Source organism: Opisthorchis viverrini (assembly GCF_000715545.1).
Source record: "Opisthorchis viverrini unplaced genomic scaffold opera_v5_101, whole genome shotgun sequence".
NCBI lineage: Eukaryota > Metazoa > Platyhelminthes > Trematoda > Opisthorchiida > Opisthorchiidae > Opisthorchis > Opisthorchis viverrini.
In genome coordinates, this window is record NW_008751757.1 from 357,498 (window position 1) to 380,468 (window position 22,971).

At 44.7% G+C, this 22,971-nt stretch overlaps 1 protein-coding gene across 1 annotated transcript; it reads left to right on the forward strand.

Moving 5' to 3' along the window:
* Positions 1–17,340: 17,340 nt before the first annotated feature.
* T265_05391 (hypothetical protein) lies at positions 17,341–22,590 on the forward strand (the record flags this gene model as incomplete). The annotated part of the gene is made up of 2 exons (XM_009170389.1): positions 17,341–17,507; positions 22,467–22,590. 2 exons carry the CDS (start codon positions 17,341–17,343, stop codon positions 22,588–22,590), a joined length of 291 nt encoding a protein of 96 aa, XP_009168653.1.
* Positions 22,591–22,971: the final 381 nt, after the last annotated feature.

Here is a 22,971-nt window from a genome sequence, read left to right on the forward strand (position 1 = left end):
CTTTCTAAAGTATCTCACAGCATCCATTTGGATCCGACGTGGGATGATGGACTGACAACCAACCGTCGGTGATTCCGCGTTTCTAATTCGGTAACAAATCTTATCTGCCTGTTTCATCATTTACCCATATTCCAATCATTGGACAGACTATGAGACCTCAAAAAGATTGACGTTCGTCAATGTGTCCTTGTTTAAACCATGGGAATAATCAAGCAACAAGCTAAGCTGTTGGGGTTTTATGGGCAATCACTAATCGAACGTCTAGTGCGTGCCTCGAAACCTTCTGTGGTTGTCTTCACATATAGCAGTGGTCCCGTAAGCTGTGTAAACTGTGATCATCACGTGATGTTTTCCAGCTTGTGTGCTCCCTGTTGCGTGGGTGTTGTCTCTCGAACAGGAATGCGTCTAAAACGGTCTTCTCCTTGTGGCTGATTCTAACCCACAGAGGAAGGGGTGCCAGGGTTGAACATATGATTTGCCTACTCGCATGCAATTCAGTAAATGTTACCAACTAGATCGTTTAAGTTGAAGAGAACGGTTTAGTTTTTCTGCTAAGAAGGGATCCCTCATTCATTACTATTGTAGCTGTCCTGACAGAGATCTCTTACCGTGTAAGTCGAGATGGATACTCTGGCAACTCAGGCTGGTACAGGGTGTCTCATAATAAACGCAAAATTTGATTGGGCCAAATGGAGAAGGGATTATAAAATTTTTTACCTTTAGTAGCCACATAAAGAAGTTTTGTGTGCAAGTGTTACCGTTTTCTTAGTTTACGCTGAATGTCAGTACGTGCATTGAAATTGTGAAACTCTGTTATTCCCCTGGTGAAAGCGCCACCGCTGCACTTCGTGATTACAAAACCAAACATGGTCTCATCAAAGGTTCTTTCACCGTGTCGACCATTACACGCTTGATTGCAAAATTTGAGTCCACTGGATCTGTATTGGATTTTCCTGGCAAAGGGAGAAAGTCTCTGAGTGATGGAAGAGCGACCATTGTACAGAATGCCGTCGAGCAACTTCAGTCCCAGAGCACCATGGCATCTTCGACAATAACTCAGGTGTCTCAGTTGACCGGCAATCCCCGCGCCAGCGTGCATCGTATTATGAGACGCTACCTTCATCTCTACCCGTATCATTTCACTTTATTACAAAACATCACGGAAGAAGATAAGGAGCAACGTGTCACGTTCTCTAACTGGCTGCTGGACAATGAAGAAATCGTTCCCAACAACTTATGGAGCGATGAAGCAAATTTTTCTGTGGATGGCATAATCAACAAGCACAATTGCACGACATGGTCCCGTGAAGCTCCCCATAATCTCCATTCCCCTCATCTCTGTTTGTGGATGGGATTCTCCTCAAAGTGTCTCCTGCGTCCCTTTTTATATGATGCTACGGTTTCCGGCGACAGTTACCTCCATATGCTGCAGACGCATGTTATCCCCCAACTCAAGCAGCACAAGGAGTCATCGACCATCTTCCAACAAGATGACGCTCCACTCCACTACTCAAACTAAGTGAGAACTTACCTCCGAGAGCAATTTTCTGACGAGAGAGTCATTGATCGTGGATTTCCAAACTTTTGGCCCGCAAGGTCACCCGATCTTACACGTCTGAATTATTGGTTTTGGGGAGTGATCAAGGCTCGCGTATATCATGAAAATAAACCGAAGAATTTGGTGGAGTTAAGAGCAAGAATTGAAAACGGGCGTGCACGAGTGACGCTTGAAGAAGTTAAACATGCCGTGTCTCACGTCTCATACCACCTCCAACTTTTTATGGAAAAAAAGGCGGTTTTTGCAACATTTTTCGTAATGTCAGTTAATTCACAGTAAACCTCCATAATGCGTGTATGTCCACATAAATAAATAATAAATGTTCAAATTAGTGTTAGAGTTCTAATGTGAGTATTATTTTTTGCGTCTGTACATGGGATGTCGAACTCGAGAGTTGTACCTATCGCCCACGTATGACATGGATCAATAATACTGAACCGGCATGGGAGAAAAGTGAAAAGTCCCAAAGTTGGCACACCAATTACCAGAATATTAACCACGTTTCGGATTCAGCCGACGTTCGAATCACGTGACTTTCATCCTCACCAATCATCTTACGGCACGTTTCCTTTTTGTCGTCCACTGGCTATCTTGGTTTCGTTTGTCAGACAAGACGTATATAGTGATATCTTGCCCTATTCGGTGCCAATCGGCCGAACCTTACATGGATTGCATGTTACAGCAACGAATGTTTCAAGTTTGAGTATGTAGCCTTAGTCTTATCTATGTTCCCACTACACTGGTTTCAGAGCTGCAGAAGTTTGGAGCTCAGACCGGTTCTCATACACTGACCCCGAGCGTTTCAAATCTCAAAGAAAGTCTGTCAACTCTTTGTCAACTCAAAACAGCACTGAAACGAGCAGTCACATGACAGGATGAAAAGACTCGGCAATCATCCATGTGAGAAATTTGCTGGATCATGTCACCACCTGGAGCCTGACCGGAAAACCGAATAAGAATGCTTTGCTCGACAATGTGAGGTCAACTACCTGTGAAACAACAAATCGATATGGGCATCGGGGTCATCTGTAAACCTTATATTCGGGGTTTTCGTTTCCAAAATTTTGCAGTTGAATGTCGATGTGCCAACCGGTTTTTGAAAGGAAGGGCTAAGAAGTATTGAAACGAGAATCGCTTTGCCCCCCCCCCTCAACTCGGTACTCACTCAAATACTGTTTATGCTTATGGTGACGTGTCGGTTACAGTGAAGTTGAAAAGCTGATTCCTTTGCAGACCAAAAATGGCGCTTATTTTCTGATGACCGATCAGGTGACTGATGATCTGTCTGACGAGTTAATTTACAAGCGTTTTGTTGTCATTTGAAGAGACACCACAGTCTGCTATTCACTGGGCATTCCATCCTTTCGTGATTTAATTTATGTGGTTCACCTGAGTGGTGAACGATGACACCGGTTGTGTACGTGTTACGTTCCGCTTGGTTTCTCGGCCTGCTAGAAGTCGCTGTTATCAGTAGTTTTCACTCTTTGCTTTGATTGGTTCCTTTGATATCCATGGTGCGTTGTGATTCGGAAATTATTTGGTTCGGTTACTTATTCCACTTCGTCTATCATGTCTATGTACTGGTGCATTGTGGCATGAAAAACAGTCGTTCCTAGAGGTTGATCTCTATGGTTTCCTTTCGTATTGGTCAGTTTCTCGTATTTCTGCGTTGTGTTAATCCATACGAGGTCTTGAATCGTTGCAGTGTGTCGTTCTCCAGTTGGATTCGCTCACTGCCTCTGGTCTCTCCCGTTTACCGCCTTTCCGCTAGTGTATCAAGCTTCACTTTCCTTGCTTGAAGTTTCAAACGAACCACAGAGAGACTAGTGGAAATAAGCTGTCCGTTTACTTGCAAACTGTTCTTGTGGTATGTTAGGCGGTCTCCTCCCCGTTCGTCCCACAGAACACCTCCGGGGTCATTGTGTCTCCTTGTTCTCCTTTTTAGGTTGGAGGTTGTGAAATGACCGTTTTATGCATTCCTCTTTCCCCGAGTTGTTGCAGTCACGTCGCAAAAATTATACCGGGGTTGAGCTAGTCGAGTTACGGGTCGCTGGAGACTTTCAAATGGAATTTTTTGACAATACCTCACCCAGAACAGGTTTTAAAGCGTTCTCCCTCTAGTTTTGGATTCCATAGTATTGCAACAGGTTTCGAATTGCTTGATTGTAGCGAACAGGTCTGAAGATGTCTCCACAAGTTTACTTGAGTGTTTGTTCTTGGTTCTATGAGGTTTGCTCTGTCTGGTAATGACAAGAGTATCACCAACGTAAGCCATTCTTGTTTTGGAATCGATTTTCGGTAGTACGATCTCTTCTAGTAACTGTATTCGTTCACCCTCTTGGTGCCTAGCTGCCATGCCACCCGAAGAAAGCACGAGGTCTGCGATACTGCCAGGTCGTCCAAGCCTAGACAGGGGAAGTTGAGAGTTCGGATTCGAAACACGGAACTTCCGGTCAGTAAATTCGAGCTCTTACCACTTGAGCCGTGTTGCATTACAACTTCCGCAATAACTTCCGAAGACTTGGACATTCTGTTGTTGCCACTTTCAGCTGCTTGAAGTACTCTCCACAGAGCCAAAAGCATACCATCAAACAGGGATCAAGCAGCTCCTAGATGCCCCCTTCATTGCTGTCTCTAGTTAATCCGGATAATTTATCCTCAGAAGAAGCCTTCTTTACAACGGTCTTGGATTCTACTCTGTATTCTGTTGCCAGGCTGATTTGTTCTGGAAAACCTGGTTCTATTGGTGACAAACATGCGTTCATCCACCGCTCGACTATTCGGTTGAGTTTCCACATGATCACGAATGAACCATTCGCCTACCATGCTCTCTGTTAATTCTTCATGATAAAAGCGATTTAAAGGTGACCGGTAAGTTAGCTATGTGAAAAAGTGCTACGTTACAAGCGCTCTTTGAGGAGATGTAACTGCTGTAGTGTGGAGGTCACGCGAAACTGTCACAGCAACGAATGGGTTTGGTAGCCGGGAGCGATTCAATGACCATGCCCACCGATGGGTCCTCCAGAGCAATCGCTGTTCCGCATCATCACAATGCACGGAAATATTTAACTACTCATGAGTAGTGCAACTTTAAAATTTATAAACCGAACATGGGTTCGGAAGGGTAAAAATCACTCTAGCGTTCAGTGGGATGACAGAACTTCACCAATTATTACAGAGTCGAATGATAGTAAGGGGCAGGCGTATTGCTGTAGCAGCCGTTTGAGATAACTTGATCGTGAGCGGAAGCAAAAGAGGCCTTTAAAATGAAATCGAGTCTTATTTTCGCTTCCCACGGTGTTTCTTTCGCTAACCGTTCATTGTTTCAATGAAAACTCTTTACTATCATCAGACTGCTTAGACTAATCACACTTGGTGTTGCTGGTTGTGACGTCATTCATTTTGAAGTGATACTGCTCCGAGTCTACAAACCTGGGTCAGGTGTTTGGTTTTCAAAAACGTTTATTTTCATAAACTTTATTACATTTTTATTGCCCACTTTTGCTTTCCCCTGATTTTTATCTTTTTTACATTTTTCAGATTTTACAGCTTTTCAATGCATGTTCTGCTTCGCCAAACGAATCATGAAAGCGGGAACAGTGATAATTTGTTCAACTCCTGTGTTCCAAAAACTCTCCTTCCTGTGTCGGCAAGGAACGGCATTGTGCATAATCAACCACGGATGGTGACAGCGCCCTTCTAACTGACGTCAACACTGACAAGTGTTCCGGAGATGGTAAGGCGTAATTAGTGAACGGATTTCGGTCGACATGGCATTGCGCAATCAGCAATGACCCTGTTATTGGACGTCGCCTGTCTCGTCGCTACGCTCAGTTGATCAGGCGGCGCATCAGTTAGTTGATCAGCATCGTAGATGCCAGTCTACTCCGTCATTTCTGTGTTCGATCGATACGGAATTGGACAAATTTGCTTGACAGTATTGAAAACCAATATGCAGGGATAATTTGTTTGAGAGATCACCCAAGCGTGTGTCGTGCATAGATGCAGTCAAGGCCATCCATAGCTGAGTGGGAACATCCTCAGTTCAAACCTGCTTGATGAATCATCAGTAGTGCTTTCCAAAGGACTGTAGGCTGTCTGTCACAGTTAAATGAATTCAAATTTCACGTGATTCTTACTGTGTACAAGATTATCGTAAACTGTCCAACTATGAGACGAACCTCACTGAACACTTGTCAGCAGACTGTTCGGGTGAGTGTTGATCAGTCACTCGATGTGATACGACGATGCGAGACGAGGAAACGTTCGTCAAACCAGCTTCGAAATTCTTCGTGACAAACTCTTCTTTCATACTCTTATTTCTCTCGTTTCCAAGAGGACTGAACCCAAAAAAGGCATTGCAATACTCTCATAAAGGAAACTACACACAAGGTTGCTGAAAACTCTTCAACAGCCCAAGACCGGTTTTGCCCTCTTTGGGGCTCATCAAATAGACGCGGTCCCCGAGTTTCCACCGTCAACCTTGTGTCTTAACTGAACCCAAATTGCACTGTTTTCGAGAAATACACTCATTTGCGAATCAATTTGCTTCTCACGAGAGACTCAACTGAATCTCTCGTTTATGATGCTCTGCGATATCTCGAATATCGTGCCAACTAAAACATAAGATGGCCTATGTGCAGCACATTCAGTTGAACGGTTATCACAAACGAGAGATTCAGCTGTGTAATTCTGTTTCAAAGAGTGATAACAAGCTATCGGGGAAACGCTACTTTGAACAGTTGGAATCCCCCAGCCTCCCGTGCTTCAGGAACCCGAGAATTCGGTATTTTTTTAAACTGGTTGCCTTATGCTAACGACTGATGTAAACGAATAACTATCAGACTCTCGAACTAACCCTACAAAACCGTGCAAAGCAAAACAGAACTTGGGATGAGTCACGCCAAACCTCCATGCACCTTCGGGTGGCCATCACGCTAATTGAAATCAGGTGACCAGTGAGTTTATTGTGATAAATTCTCGCTTACAAACTGACTTGGAGTGTGAATGAAGCTCCCGTTCGTGATATTATGCTTCAAATGTGTAAATGCATAAAGATATCCATGAAAGTGATGTGCTTTCTCACGATCGATACTACTTAAAAGGCTGGCGAAACTGTGGAAAACGAGCAACCGGTGAAAGGAAAAAGGCCTTCGCTGCGGAGTTATTTATTAGAAAATCCCAACTCACCAGTTACAGACTATTGGACAGGGAAGTAAAACTCTTATATGCATCTTGTCTACAAAAGCTGAACATCCATCTTCTCCTGAAGGCGTCTTCCTGGATATTCAGTGACTGTTACTCAAATGCAAGCAAGGGTGACTCCACAAATTCCGCAACAGATCTCCTTTTTCAAGAGACGCAAAGCAAATTTACAAGAAGAAAACATACTACTCGCATTCCTCCCCCATCAGTAGTATCACCGTTGCGCTGGTATCAGGAGTTTTCAGGTGGGCCAAGTACATCCAGATGGTGTTTGACTGAGTCAATATCAAGTTCTTCTGCAAATGAGTGCTCGTCGCAGCATGAGTACAAACTGGTGTTCAAATAAGTAATAATTAGTTGGCCTACCTGATGAGATTCAAGAAGGTAGCCCTCCCCCAGAGTTTCATCGGCCGTATGAACAAGCGAGAACATTCGACCCAGATTCCTGCCTTTGACGCGCATTTATTTGCCCGTTTACCACCTCTCTAACCCATTTCTTTTCCAGAAAGTATACTTCATCCTTTTAGTTAGGCTTTGATATTATAAAATCTGAACAGAAACACCGCCCACTTGTGTGACCACCGGCGAGAGTACGATGTTTCTCTACTCCCCTATATGCATAATTGATCACATACTTATGGGAATACTTTTCACCCCATTGTACTATTTGATATAGAGGTTTCTGACACTATAATAATACCGCACAAGGTCAGCAACATTTTGTTTTGACCACAGAAGAAAGTGTCGCTTTGACTGTACAGTGTCTTTTGATAACAGATGCAATACGTTTTAAATGAGAACACTCAGAGGGATGTGAAACAATTGCTTTCCTAAACGGAGCAGATTTCTGAACAACCCGTTCTTGATGGGTTATTGTCTTGATCGCGGTCTTGATCGCCATAATCGTCACTTACTAGCCTTCAAGTTAGTATGTTTGAGGATCGAATCCTGGCACGGCATGTGCTGTGAATACTAACTGCATTAGGAGAGGTCTAGCTCTTCAATAAGTTCTTTTCAGACTTGCAGCAAAGGGATTGGTCGGGTTGCACGAGTCTTCCAACTGAAAATTCATCACCAGTCACGCCAGTCAACTCCATGTCACGTGACGTGAACTGTCTGATTGCAGCATAGTAGTGTCACACTCCGTGCACGCATATTGGGGCTTCGAATCCGTAGTCCACTTTTGATGATATTCTGGACCAATTGGCATGGAACAATCTAACCTACAGAATAAAAATATCATTTTTTTAAGGTCAAACCGCCCTTTCTACCAACCAGTAGAACAGAGTCCAACACACACTGCCTCTGAGGTTTGTGCTGAATGATTCCAACTCACATGTTTGTCAAAGCCTTTCAATTCAACAAAACAAGACGTCTTCGTATGAAAGTTGTGCTGGAATTTTCCTCAAGAGAAAACGGCGCCCTGTACTCACTCGCATATCTGTCAAAACGTGTCTGCCAAAAACGAATGTAGTCAAGGGGTTAACGGAATTATCCGGACTAATCAGCGGATATAACGTGCTTCCGCGAAGAGTGGGCAGCCTCAAAGTCGATCAATTCAGTGTGACGATGAGAAGGACAGCCTGCTCGAAGTATCCTTCGGACAGAAACTTGGTGTGACGATGAGAAGGACAGCCTGCTCGATGTATCCTTCGGACAGATCCCTCACGTGTTAGCTGTCCCATATCATGCTGCCAATTCAAATGAACTGCTGCCAATTCAGATGAACTGTTGAAAGGAAGATATTCGCTGCGGAGTTATCCATTAGGAAGTGCCAACTGACCGGTTACAGACCACTGGTCAGGGAAGCAAAACTCTCATTTGCATCTTATTTACAAAAACTGGACTTCCATCTTCTCCTGAACGCGTCTTCCTGAACTTTCCTGGATATTCATTGACTCCAATCATTGATTGCTCAAGTCAAAGCAAATGTTACAAAGGGACTCCATAAATTCCTCAACAGATTTCCCTTTTCAAAAGATGCAAAGCGAGTTTACGAGAACAAAACATACTACTCACATGCCTCCCTATTAGTAGTATCACCGTTACACTGGTAGATCGATCTGTTCTGTTTTCTTCCTTCATCTTATTCGTCAACTGCAGTTTGTTAGAGCGACGGTGAACGGTACGACGATAAAAATGGGCACACAAAGTGAGGGTCGAGCAGATGGGACAGAGATCTATGTTACACGAGTGTACCTTCTTAATCGGCCGCGATCGACAAAAGGCTGAGCTGAATACAGGTCAATAAGGTCGATGTCGGAAGCCCAAAGTTAATTCGTGCGCGATTCATCTAAAGCAAAATCAGTCTTTGAGGTGCGCAGTTCAACTGTTTTCTCATGTACAGAAGTCTCACTTAGTTTGGTCGCGTGCTTGTCAGACTGTGTCTGGTGCCGCGGCGTATATCTCCAGGACCGCTACAGATGTCTTCTGGGAACACTGTGTTGTGTTGTCGAAGCAGTCAAGTCAACATACGGTCGCGCTTTTTAATTCACTCAAAATTAGCACCAAATTTTGATGCCCGTCTGCCTGGAACTGGGTTTTCCTCCGACAGACTAATTCGAGGTCTGAGAGCGCACCTCTCAAATTGATTGTTGGTTTACAAACGCTCTTCCCAAATGCCTCGTCATCACGGCAATATCGATTCATTTAGTTGAGTACCATGATCTGTTTACTTCACTTTGATCCACCGAGATGCGATTGAATGTAACCTAGTTTTTCCTCACAGCCCGTCTGATAGAACTCATTAATTTCATCTCCACAAAAACAGTGGGTAATGTCAACTTTAATTTGGACTTGATTTTTTCACCCGGTTTCACTTTTTGAAGCAACGAAATTTTGTTCTTCGGGTGCGCATGGTCAGCTGTTCCACTGCTGTAAGCCCAGTTCACGTGACCAAACAGAGGAAAACCAGACGACCTTGAACGACCCATGCGTCTGGATGTGTTCGAAGGGTGGGAGGTGGGAGTGGGGAAAGAAAACGAGACGGTGCTCGGGTAAATTGTGACACTACAGTGCCATAGTTTAACTTGATGAATTAGCGATTTGTTGATTGGGTTCCGCTTGGTTTCACTTTCTGCTCAGTCACTGACACTTGCGAACACAATGTGTACTTGGCTTCCTTTATATCGCGGCTTCCAAAGAAAGCTTGTGAACTATCCATCACAATTTCGGTGGATACGGGGGCGAGATGGACCAAGTGGTTAGAGCGCGAATTTACTGACCGGAAGGTTCGTGGTTCGAATCCGACCTCTGCCTCTCGACTTCCCCTGTCTAGTCGTGGGCAACCTGGCAGTATCCCAGCCCTCGTGCTTCCTTCAGGTAGCATGGCAGTCAGGCACCGGAAGGGTGTTACAGCTGAACGATTTGTTTTTTTATTTTCACTTTACGTGTCTTACGGACGTAAGACACGTTAAATTCGTAAGCATAGACCACGTGATAAGCAGGAGGCGAATTCACCATCCAAGATGGATCAATGAAAGCCTGGTTCAGACTGCAACAGTATTGGCGGAGAACATCCAAGCAACACCGACCGTTAAATTCGTAAGCACAGACCACGTGATAAGCAGGAGGCGAATTCACCTTCCAAGGTGGATCAATGAAAGCCCGGTTCAGACTGTAACAGTATTGGCGGAGAACGTCCAAGCAACACCGATTAGTTCATCAGTATCCTTCATCTGAAAAGTACTGAAGCACACAAGTACACCTTACGAATGTTCCCCGTGGAATTTGTTTTACGCCGCGGTTCATCTCTATCTACCACGTCTTTTGACATGATCACTTGACCATCCTGTTTTTTTTTCAAACACCGACTCCTCAAATTTACTCCCATACCTTTGAATGTCTGCAGACAAATGACGGAATCAGAAGGATATCCGCAGGTTACAGGTGAATTCCCGCCTTTCCCGGGCAACACATGCTTTATCTCAGATTGCTTGTTGAAGATCACAGAAACTCTCAAAAGACTGACTCAAACCTTGTATCAGAAGCACACATCCTTCCGAAGGTGAACTGACTTCTCTTTTGGCGGAAATTAGCTGTGACGTAAGATGTCCATATATGGGTAACGTTTCTGTCAAGACCGTTCTTTTAAATACAACGTAAATGGGGCTGGCAACAATCGTTTTCGAAAAAGTTTGGTGACAATCGGTAGATTTATTGCTGGGCAACGTTTCGCTTTTGACACAAGCTTCGTCAGGCCGAGTGACTAGGTTCCGAGGTTGGTGGAGCTTTAAGGCTAAGTCAAGCTAAATCTCTGTTGGGCGTCGGCCGAGGATTTTTGTGTCAAGCTAAATCTCTGTTGGGCGTCGGCCGAGGGATTTTTGTGTGTTAGGGTGGCGTTCAGCTGTAGCACTCTTCCGGCGCCTAGCTGCCATGCCACCTGAAGGAAGCACGAGGGCTGGGATACTGCCAGGTTGCCCAAGTCGAGAGGCGGAGGTGGGATTCGAACCACGGACCTTCCGGTCAGTAAATTCGCGCTCTAACCACTTGGGCCATCTTGCCCCGTGTTAGGGTGGGTGAACAGGTGTTGGGTCGATGGGGAACCCACATGTGTTTGGGTCCAGCCTATGGTCTAGTTCTTCTGGTTCGGTTCATTTGATGGTTCCTCTTGAACTCCGTTTGAACCGGCAACACGTTTTCAGTCTGAAATGTCAAGGACTCGAGGTGACAAAACCATACGGTCGGTAGTCAGCGGTCTAGCATTCACACTTTATGAGTAGGAAGGAGAGACCAGGAGTTAAACCAGCCAATTCTGAAAAGCCAAAGGGCAGCTGGTCAATTTTACCAAGGGCTCACTAACAATGCAGATCCCACGATCAGTCAATTTACCCAGCTCAGTGAGCAAGCCAATGACCATCTACGCTACCTGAGCTACCAACATTTTTCCTCTATAGATCTCACGAATATCCAGGTACACTGGAACCCACGGCATTTTGGCGGAAAATTTAAACACTATGGTGTTTAGTAACCAGTCTTCAGTAAGGTAAATTTGCACTCGAACAGACTGCAACCACTCACATCACGTGATCTCGTGTCCACTAGCTCCTGAATTGATGCTCTTTCAGAAGAAAGGTTCACGTGACCAATGGAATCCTCCCTCATGAACGGATTACGGAGAAAATGTGAACTTTCCTCCGTAATCTCTCCCTCATGAACGGATTACGGAGAAAATGTGCTCTTTCCGTAATCTCGGACAGTTTTTGCTATATTGTTCGTCTTGCTTCTTGTTTCCTAAGAAGTGTATATGCCCACATTCACTGAGACCCCAGATTTATCGAAACCAACTAGTGGGTACTGTAGGTTCCCTTTTGGAGTGAATGGTTTTTTTCGCTCAACCATCCGCTTGGATTCTTGAAAAGTTTGATCCGAACGTGTTTTCAAGGGTCCTTTTCTCTTGTGTATGACGCATAGTTTATGCTGGAACAACGGAATTCCATGGCCCTCGTTTTTGAAACCATACACCCTCGGGGACACAGTGTACCCTGCCCCCTACCTCGGGCCCCTAAATCTACAATGTTGTATCTTGCGGCTGGCCGTCTATGGGTTACGCCTGCACTGAGCCTGCCAGACTACGCGATAGGGAGAAGACAGAGAACTGGGATATGGCTGTATTGCCAGGACAAAACATACAGAGCGTCTGCGTAAATATATAGGGTAACTAAATGGCCAAATATGGTCGTTCACTTGTTCGTTCTGTGCAGCCAGTGGCGGTGTTCCGGTCGTGAACAATTTCAACCCCACTCCACTAGTCTTATGTTGCTAAGCCGTGTTTATTGAGCTCCGCCAACGCACCTGCTTTCTGGACGTGCCGTACCGATGGTGACCTTGGGAATGCGTCACTCTCTGTATATGTACTTTTTCTATGTCTGGGTGCGTTCTGACATACAAACAAAGGGCCGCTAGTGCGCATCTTTCGAGCTTCCTAATTGAGATTCGAACCCACGAACTCCCGGTTATCAGTCGTCAGACCACACTGTTCTTCAAACAGTTACTGCCGAGCAGTGTGATCTTACCCACCCCTGCACGAAATACACTGCTGTCACGTGATGCCAAACGTGGAGACTCATGAGATTTCCACTTTTCCGAGCAGATTGTTTGTGTTCGACGAGTAGTTAGGAGGGCTTGAAATTTCAGTTCAGAGTTCATCCAAATTGACTTTAAAAGTTCTGTTACTGCTCCTATGTTCCTTCCCAGACAGTCTTCCTCTCTCTCTCACACGTAAAATTCGAGATTTTGGTAGAATGTCAGAAGAACGTCAAGTAGTTCATGAGTTATTGGGGGACACGGCTGTATTGCCAGGACAAAACATACAGAGCGTCTGCGTAAATATATAGGGTAACTAAATGGCCAAATATGGTCGTTCACTTGTTCGTTCTGTACAGCCAGTGGCGGTGTTCCGGTCGTGAACAATTTCAACCCCACTCCACTAGTCTTATGTTGCTAAGCCGTGTTTATTGAGCTCCGCCAACGCACCTGCTTTCTGGACGTGCCGTACCGATGGTGACCTTGGGAATGCGTCACTCTCTGTATATGTACTTTTTCTATGTCTGGGTGCGTTCTGACATACAAACAAAGGGCCGCTAGTGCGCATCTTTCGAGCTTCCTAATTGAGATTCGAACCCACGAACTCCCGGTTATCAGTCGTCAGACCACACTGTTCTTCAAACAGTTACTGCCGAGCAGTGTGATCTTACCCACCCCTGCACGAAATACACTGCTGTCACGTGATGCCAAACGTGGAGACTCATGAGATTTCCACTTTTCCGAGCAGATTGTTTGTGTTCGACGAGTAGTTAGGAGGGCTTGAAATTTCAGTTCAGAGTTCATCCAAATTGACTTTAAAAGTTCTGTTACTGCTCCTATGTTCCTTCCCAGACAGTCTTCCTCTCTCTCTCACACGTAAAATTCGAGATTTTGGTAGAATGTCAGAAGAACGTCAAGTAGTTCATGAGTTATTGATTCAGTTATCAAACCCCGGTAGAAACTCGGTTTATTGAATTTGTGTTGTATGAATTCTCCCTCCTTCCACCCCATTTCTTTGTTCCACACAAGCAAGGCATAAACCGACCTCTAACACGTCGCGCGACTTTCCACCACCACAAGGTGTAATCGCAAGCAACGTAACGTTCGACGTCTTTGTCACAGGACTGGCGTAACGTTGATACTACTGATGGGATGACACACGAGTAGTATGTGTTTTTCGTGGAATTTCGCTTTGCGTCTCTTGAAAAGGGGAGATCTGTCGCGGAATTTGTGGAGTCTCTTTGTAGCATTTGCTTGGAGTTGAGCGATGAATGATTGGAGTCAATGAACATCCAGGAAAGTTCAAGAAGAGGAGAAGTTGGATATTCAGTTTTTGTAAACAAGATGCATATGAGAGTTTTGCTTCCCTGTCCAGTCCGGTCAGTTGGCATTTCCTAGTAAATAATTCCGCGACGAAGGCCTTCTTCCTTTCACTGGTATTACCCATGTGATCAGTCGATACGTTCTGAACGATTCCGTTTGGTGGGCAAGCTACTTTCCCTTAATATTGTGTGCACGTCTTCCGAACTTCTCAGTCGAATCCAACAATCCTCAAAATCTGCCAGTCTTACTCTACTCAGTATTGGACAGTAGATGGACTGTTCAATCATGCACGCTTCTCACTCGGTTATCCGGATTCGGTGACCAAATTGTCTGTAATTTGTATGGAATGAAAGTTAGTTACGGTCCGTTGATGTCATTGGCTCGTTTCCGGTAACAGGAAATCAATATATCGTTATAATGACAGAACACCTATCCCGTTGGGTCAAAGTGGCAGCCGTGCCAAATCAACGGGCCATGACGATTAGCGGAGTGGTACTGCACCACCACGGGGTGATAAAAATGATTCTGACAGATCAAAGGCCTTGCTTTGAGAGTTTAGGGGTTGCTTGCAGAAGCTGGACAGCAGAGGGCTAATAACAGCACCCTACAACCCGCGAACAAACGGCCTAACCGAACGACGAAGAACTGGCTGGCGGCCAGAAGAGGTGAACTCGTCGATGGTGTTGCTGGCCCATCGTGCGTTCATACAGCCACCCACAGGCAAGTCTTCCGTGCATGCTGATGTACGGTCAACATCCCCGCCTTCCAGTAGCGTAAATACAAGATGAAGTCTTCCAGGCGAAGAATTCACCGAATTCCGAAGAGTAGTTTGTGACCAGTTCAACACGGTGTACACGGTCTTTTTCAAAAACCAAATTCGACCAAACCACCTGGGTTATTTTGAGCAAAATCTGCCCTGACCCCTAACTAACAAGTGTTTTCCACGTGACCGAGTTTAAAAACGCACCTTCCAGAACCACTGTGTGCAATAAATGACCGGTAAAACGGAATAATCCAGCGACTCGGCAGATAGGATGGTACAATGCTGCTGAGGAAAAACGATTCCTAGAAAAATTTATGAGAATCACCAAACAAGTACATAAATTCGCCCCGTGGCACTGTGCTCACTCGTGGAACTCGTTCGTAAAACAGAAATTGTCGGGTTCTAGATGAGTCTCCCGTCAAAACCAAACTGGTATGCAAATGAGTGTATTTCGCTAATTGCATGCAATCGGGTTTCAAGTAGAACATGAGTTCGACGGAAACTCGGGACTGTGCCTACCTGATGAGCCCGAAATGGAAGGGCAAAACTGGTCGTAGACTACTTTTGAGTAGTACGGTCTGTCAAGAAAGCTGTTGACTAATCACATCTAAAAGCATCCGAATAAATCCGAGCCCTGAGAACTATCAACTCCTATGAGGTGAGCAAGTAGTATTTCAGACGTCAAGAAAATTTCTGGAATAATTGCTAGACCTCCACGACAACAAGGCATAACATTTGCACCCACAAATCCAATGACACGTTACAAACAGCACATTTTGAGCAGGAGAGGAGGAATACCAGTGTCAGATGCAGAGTTTAAGACTGCGGCCACGTGGAACAAACGACATTATCCATCAAACTGCAGGAACTCACAGGCGCGACCGGTGCTCACTTGTCTCCTTTCACGAAGCTTGAGAAGGTTATGAGTTCAACTGAGGCACTGTCCTAATCCAAACGACCTTATGGAGGTGTGCCCCTCCAGCGGAGAGGTTATGGAGGTCGGTGCCGTCTGTGAACCTCTATGGACATGGGAATTTGTACATCCGTTCAGCTCAAAGTATTGCAAACCAATCACAACGAGAGTTCAAAACTGTCAATTCTTAACGGACCAATGAAATGCGAAGTGAATACACAACAGGGCCCACGAAAACAACCCAAAGTCTGACCGGAACGCAACAAATCGAAGGTATGTTGTGAATTAGTAAAAGTCGCCAGGAGCAGACCACAACACACCACAAGTTGCAAATTAACCAATGAAAGTAGGAGGAAGCCAAACTCCAATCAGTCAATCACTCCAAGGATATTAAACATGGTTTTCAAACCACAGCAATACAAATGGTAAGAGAGTAAACACGCCCAACTACGAACCGGATTCGCAACGAATAATTTGCAAAAAAATTACCAAACTCGACGAACGGACCAAACATCAGTACACGTAATGTTCTCCACTAGCCATGCACGTGCCCTACTGGTTCCCGACTGAAGAAAACGATTTCCCCTCGGGAGATAAATCAAGTGTATGCCATCGTACTTTATGAATATTTTTGCCACAGAAGTTCATGTCCCGTCAAAACATGGATGCCATATTTTTCGGAGGTTTGACGAGATTACACCAAGCTCTGTTGCAAAATTGCTGTCGTTTCTAGTGGTTATTAGGTTGGGTGTGCAAGAATACTTAGTAAAACGATTTATCGTCGCGTTTCAAGATCCGTTCTAAAGCGGATCACTATAAACGATGTTCTCACTGGTTACGAAAACTACGGAGGGGTCATATCCGTAGAACTTATTCTTTTTTTATTGGGCTTAGATATTTAGCCGGTAATCATTGTGACAGTCTCCCAGATGGATTTGTCATCGTCTTGGTGGTACCGTTATAGCCTCTCGTAAAATTCTAGTTTTGACTGAACTAACCGCATAATCTGATGAACAAGAACTTTTTCCTCGAGGCTTATTCCGTGAGTTAGCCAGATTTCGGATCCTTCCAATGCACCATGTTTGTATTACTTACTCCTGCAACTGAACTTCGTTATGCGAGCCTCTATGAAAGAAAGAAAAGAAATCGTTCAGCCGTAGCACCCTTTCGGTTCCTAACTGCCATGCCACCCGAAGGAAGCACGTGGGCTGGGATACTGCCAGGTTGCCCAAGTTCAGACAGTAAAAGTCGAGAGGTCAGGTTCGAGCGACAGACCTTCCGGTCAGTAAATTCGCACTCTAACCACTGAGCCATCTTGCCCCCTGTAACGAAGGTGTGACAGAATCACGTTCTCGGCCAAAGTTGGCACAACTTCACTCCAGTTTGCCCACGGTCGTCAAACGGCGCAACTTTTAAATCTCCAAAATCTATTGGTTGTTCCCAGTCCCCTGGATCAATCATTCGAGCAGCTGTTCGTCAGTTTTTGGTCAGTTTTATCTGAATATAATAATAAATAATCTTTCGGCTGTAGCGCCCTTTCGGTGCCTAGCTGCCATGCCACCTGGAGGAAGCACGAGGGCTGAGATATTGTCAGGTTGCCCAAGCCTAGACAGAGGATGTCGGGAGACAGAGGTCGGGTTCGAACCATGGACCTTCCAGGCAGTAAATTCGCTCCCTAACCACTTATCTAGTCCAACAAATCAAGAGTTGGATCAACCGGCGTGAGTGCAGAGTGCTAGTCAGGGGATAAAACATTGTTATCGACTTCCGATGACAAGGCACACAACAGGCGCTTTTAAGCCACACTAGATAACTGGATTTTATGAGAAATTCGACGGTATCAAATAATGCCTCGGTGTTCACAACTAGGCCATCGGAGTGCGTTTCCCTATTTGCGAAGTGAAATCGGTGGATTCATAACCATCAAGAAAGTGGGAGTAACAAGCTGCTCAAAAGTCTTCGGCAGATCACCACCGGTTACGTCCTTTTTAGGGCTCATCAGATGGGCGCCTTCACCAAGTTTAGTTCGACATTATGTATTACTTGAAGCCAATAATTTCATTTGATTTGTTTTTAAAGGAATAACCAAGTGATTCCAGCGTACAATTTGGGTTAAAGTTCAGTGAAACTCGGGGAGTGCATCCATATAATGAGGTGCGAAACCGGTCGTGCGTCGTCCAAGCATTATCAGCAAACTTTTGAGTAGTGTGTTACGTCTAGACAAGGTATTGAGATAGCTCGAATATCCTATCAACTAAAGTATGGGGCGGACTTGCGAAGTTGAGAGTCTTCCTGGGAGAGATAATTCGTCTTGGGGAACGAAATTTCAACCAGCGTACCTCGCATACACCTTCAGATCTCAGCGAAGTATTTTGGCGAACAAATTGTGTTGAAACTGAAACATATCCACATCCCCGTAGCATCTAAAATGTGGCATTTACATCAGACAAATGCCAACAAAATATAGGCAAATTTAACGGGAGCATAATTCACACGGAGCCAGTCACATGACCAAATGATGTGAATCCCGTGACTGAAGGACAAGTGGCGCTATATCCTGTCCAATAGCGAGTTAATCAGTCGGGCACGTCTGGACAGTTTCGTATTCAACTGTTTTCTGGCGTTCCTGACAAAGTCTTCATCGAAATTTGAAAATTCATCTCACACTACTAACAAGAACTAAATTGGCGTTCTGAGTCCTGGCACGGCGAGAACGGAGGACGGACAGCTCAACTTGCTCAGAGATAAAATCCTTCGAATGTGTACTCTCCAGACCTCCATTTTGATTACTGTCCACGAATTCCCACGGCCATGACGTTTCCAAGGTATCCGGAGATGTATATAACAGAGTTCAATTGGAATTTGTCTGTACATGAATACTGGCGTTAGTGCCAACACCAATGTGACACGGATGGACGGAGTGGTGAGACAGAGCACTGCCGATATTTTTCGTATTCCAAGTCAGTTGTGAAAATCAATAGTACAAAGAGGTATCCACCGAATAGCTACAGTCTAAAAGGCCTGATGAATTTACGTATTTGCCGTTGACTACTTTGTACGTTGACTCTGACGTGTCAATTGCGTGTCAAAACCAAAGCTTGATCGATAACTAATGTATCAAAGTTCGTAAAATTGCGCATTTTCGTGCATACCGTAAAACATCGATGGCGTATTTTCGCAATAAACACGTGTTTTCAAATTAGATAGGTGTTGAGTGGAGATTCTGATGAAAACTTACATGAATTTCTAGTCCTTAGCTGAATACACAGAGGTCATAGAGGCCACATCATGTTTCAGTTGCAACTACTGTCAAAATACTACTCACAAAGTCGACAAAAACCTGGACAGCCTACCACGGGACACTCAAGGGGCATTTCACATAACCACCAACCTCAATCGTCATCATAATCATCATCAACATCAACATCACCGACAGCATGATATGTGTTCAACGCCGACGCTTCACTGCCGTACAACCATGATTTAGTTGAAAACCTTATTCTAAAGAAAAGAGTAAAGGTGGACGGGGGAGGGACTTAGTGCTAGCTTACCACAATCCTTCTGAGGCGCCCATACCTCCAGACATTCACTCAGGCAATCTGGATAGAAACTGACAACAAGAAAGCCACTGATATCGGTTGACAGCAATATCTTGTAGTGCCACCAACCAGATGCTGTGAGGATCACGCGGTCCCCATCCTGGAAGGCGATTAGCACCGACAGCAACCAACCGTTTCGCGATCTCCTTCATACTCCTCTGCAAAGTCAAGGGTTGGCCACCTGTCTGTTTACGCCACTCTGAATTGGGCATGGAAAACAGCACTCTCTTCGGCAAACGATGGTTCAGCATGCGTAAAACATGTCCCAACCAACGCAGCTTCTGGTGTTGGACACATTCTTCAATGGAAGTACCCGTTGCACAACCGAAAACGCGCCTCGTTACGTCAATGCTCAGAATAGTGTGTCTCACCACATACTTACAGGTGGATAATCCAGTCTGACATATGACTACCTAAGTTCAGTTACTAGTTCTAACTGAGGAGCTCCAAGGTTGGCGAAACCGGTAACACACTGACAGGCTTTCATCAACCTTCTCAGCCGTACTGAAGCCGTAGATAACAGTGGTTTTTACTGTTTAATGTAGCTAGATAAAAAACATACAGTTTTGACGCATTTTATCGTCGTCTGCCCCTCTTCAAGCCAGCAAGTAGAAACGGTCACATGAACTTGTGGGGTTTTATTCAAGCTAGGCTCTGTATAGATTTTCTATGAAAAACTAAAGTGGGTTCAAGCGAAGCCTTGCGAAGCAAGGCACCGATTGCATACCTCACCAATGAGCGCAGGTCTCTATGGGTGACCTGGTTCAATTGGCGAAGTAATGTACACACTAGCGGCATGACCGAATTCCCACAGTACATGGAAAGCTCTACTTTCGAAGCAATTTTTTGTACAGTCGATGTAGATAGTAACTGGTTTGAGGAATGAAACGGCTATTGCAAACGAAACTAGATTAGGGCAGCTTAGAAGACGGGGGAAACAAAAGCACTATACCGTCCCTGGTACCAACTGCTTTGTTCAGTACAGTTAACGATAGTCATCCTTTAAGAAGGTTGTCTTATATGATAATTATCTAGTGAAATAGGTGGGAACACTCAGCCGCTCCGGAAAACTAATTACCTACAAAGACCGTCCAACAAAGACTCAGGTGTCCTTGCTTAAACAAAGGAGACCGCATAAATCATCGGTAACTTATGACGACAAGCTAGTTTTAGTGAACCAAGCGGTGTGCTGTATACAGTGCTTTCATGTTTCCGTAGTTTGAGACGTCACCGGTTAATCTGAAAGCATCCAATTTTATTTCTCAATGGATTTACCAATACATGTGTAGATCTGTTGAAAGAAATAACGTCAAAAGCACGCAGATCATCGTAAGAGCTGTTTCCACCACTCCGTTTACTCATGTTTATCTATCTATCTATCTATCTATCTATCTGTCTATCTATTTATGTATCTATCTTTCATTTGTCGTATCCTATTTGGGTGTGATTTTCTCCGGCCCCTCTGCCACCTTAGAGCAGCTGCTTAAGCTCCACAATTTTAGAGTTCAATCGACTCTCCTAGCATTTTCGCGCAACTAATGTAGTAGAAACGCCTTCCCAGTTAATCTCGCGCCTTACCATACAAGACCCAAAATCGACCGCAACCGTTCCTGTTTGCGGGAGAAGGTAGTTTTCAATACTGTCTGGTTTCTCTGGACGCCTGAATGTTGCGGGGATTTTGCATAGACCGAAAGGTTCCGCAAGGTATTGCGTTTCTGTCCACTGATGCCAGAAGCAGTTCAACCCTGATTTTTAATTAACAACAGCCAGATTGTAAATCGATATACGAATATGGATGCATATTTCAACGATTCCTCAACGGCAAGTTGAACTAGCCGCAACAAACAGCTTAATAATATCGAGCTTTTCGCTGCAACCTGAAAGCAGAGACAAATGCGTTTGTTCCGTTGAACAGAAATTCGATGTGCTGTGCAACAAAGGTGAACAGGTATGACGAAGTCGTACGATTTAAAACCTGCCCTTTGAAGAGTGTTCTATCGATTTTTAGTTCATGAGAGGAAACCAGTTGCTAAGTGGCCCATTTTTGATAGAACTCACCTTTTCTTGACGGACTACTGTACCAATGAGGTCGCAGAAGACTCTTCGGCAGCCCACAGCCAGTTTTGCCCACCTTGCGGCACATCTGTTAAGCGAAGTCCCCAAGTGCGTAGGAACTTCAGTTAAAGAATTCCACAAACGATGGATTCAGCTGAGGTTCAATCGAATCCCTGGTTAACGTCAACTTGATTTGCAAGTGAGGATCAATTCTTCTTTCGAAATACTGCTCGTCTACCTGTGAATAGTGACGGGACTAGAAACTGGCAGATGAACTCCGTGGTTTTTACCTTGGGGGTTGTCACAAGATTCTACACGGGGGAAAAAACTATGTTTGTCATGTATACCTGGGTCAACGTTCAAGGCATTCTTATGTACTAGTCTCTAATGCCTACAAAGGCCGCTTAGAGGGATCTTGAAAGTTGATGCCGAGATGGTGTCGAGACGCTCGGGGCTAAAGTAAAAAGCAATTAAACGAAATTTTTGTAGTTCATACAAAAACGGCCTAATCACTTGAGGTCAGGCATTCGACAAAAGAGAGCAGTCTGTGTTACATCTGAGGTATCCTTGGGGTTACACTTATATAGTTTCCCACGAACTTCTAATGAAAACTTGGATCAAATCATTGTAGTCGCTTCGGTTCAAACGTGATTGTTGAATGGGTACAACCTTCTGGTCAGAAAAGAAGCAGGTTCCTCTTTGGACCCAGGCCTTTTTACCCATCGTTAGCTCTCACTCAGCAGTCTGTAATCAACTTTTGGTATCACTAGCCNTTACCTCAGCGTTCACTAATTACTCTGCTGAACCCAGTACACGCTCTGGAATTCACCAAGGTCACTGAGTCAACCGAGGCCTAATATGGGAACAAGATGAACCTCTATGTAACCGTGGACATAACGAGCGTGCTGTTTTTCTCCCATAACTAATCAATATAACTCCATGTCGTGGTAACTTCAAAAATTCAAATTCTTCAATAGGGTGTTGTTCAGTCAAAGCGTACTTCACAAAATTTCCGTCTCCATTCAGACTAACCAACCTGTCGGCTTCCAGTGGTCGATCTAAACTACGCTCAAAACCTGACCAATCGGGTCTGAAATCGCTTAACTTGGTTGATCGAGCGACTGGTCACGTGAAATCAGGTAGTGGGTGATGTCACGTGATCAATGTCTCGCCGGAGGCTGTTCCGAACGCGTTTTTTGCTCCGTACATTTCACACAACTGCCTTTTGTTCATTATACTGCGGAAATCAATCAACGTCCTAATGGAAAACAGATCTTTCGTCAGTGAAGATAGTGCATACGTTAATTCGAGAAACTTTTTCATTTCGACACATGAAAGTGTGACAAAGGTCCAGTTTATATACACTTTTAAGTAGGCCTTGACCACCGAAAAAACCCGCTTTCCGTTTTGGGAAATCACTAGGACTAGCTGGGGATCAGTGTGGTATCCTTATCGCGGTTTGACCCTGACATAGAAATTAGCTGAGGTCATTATCTACCAATTAAGACGCTGGACAATGTTGGACGCACCC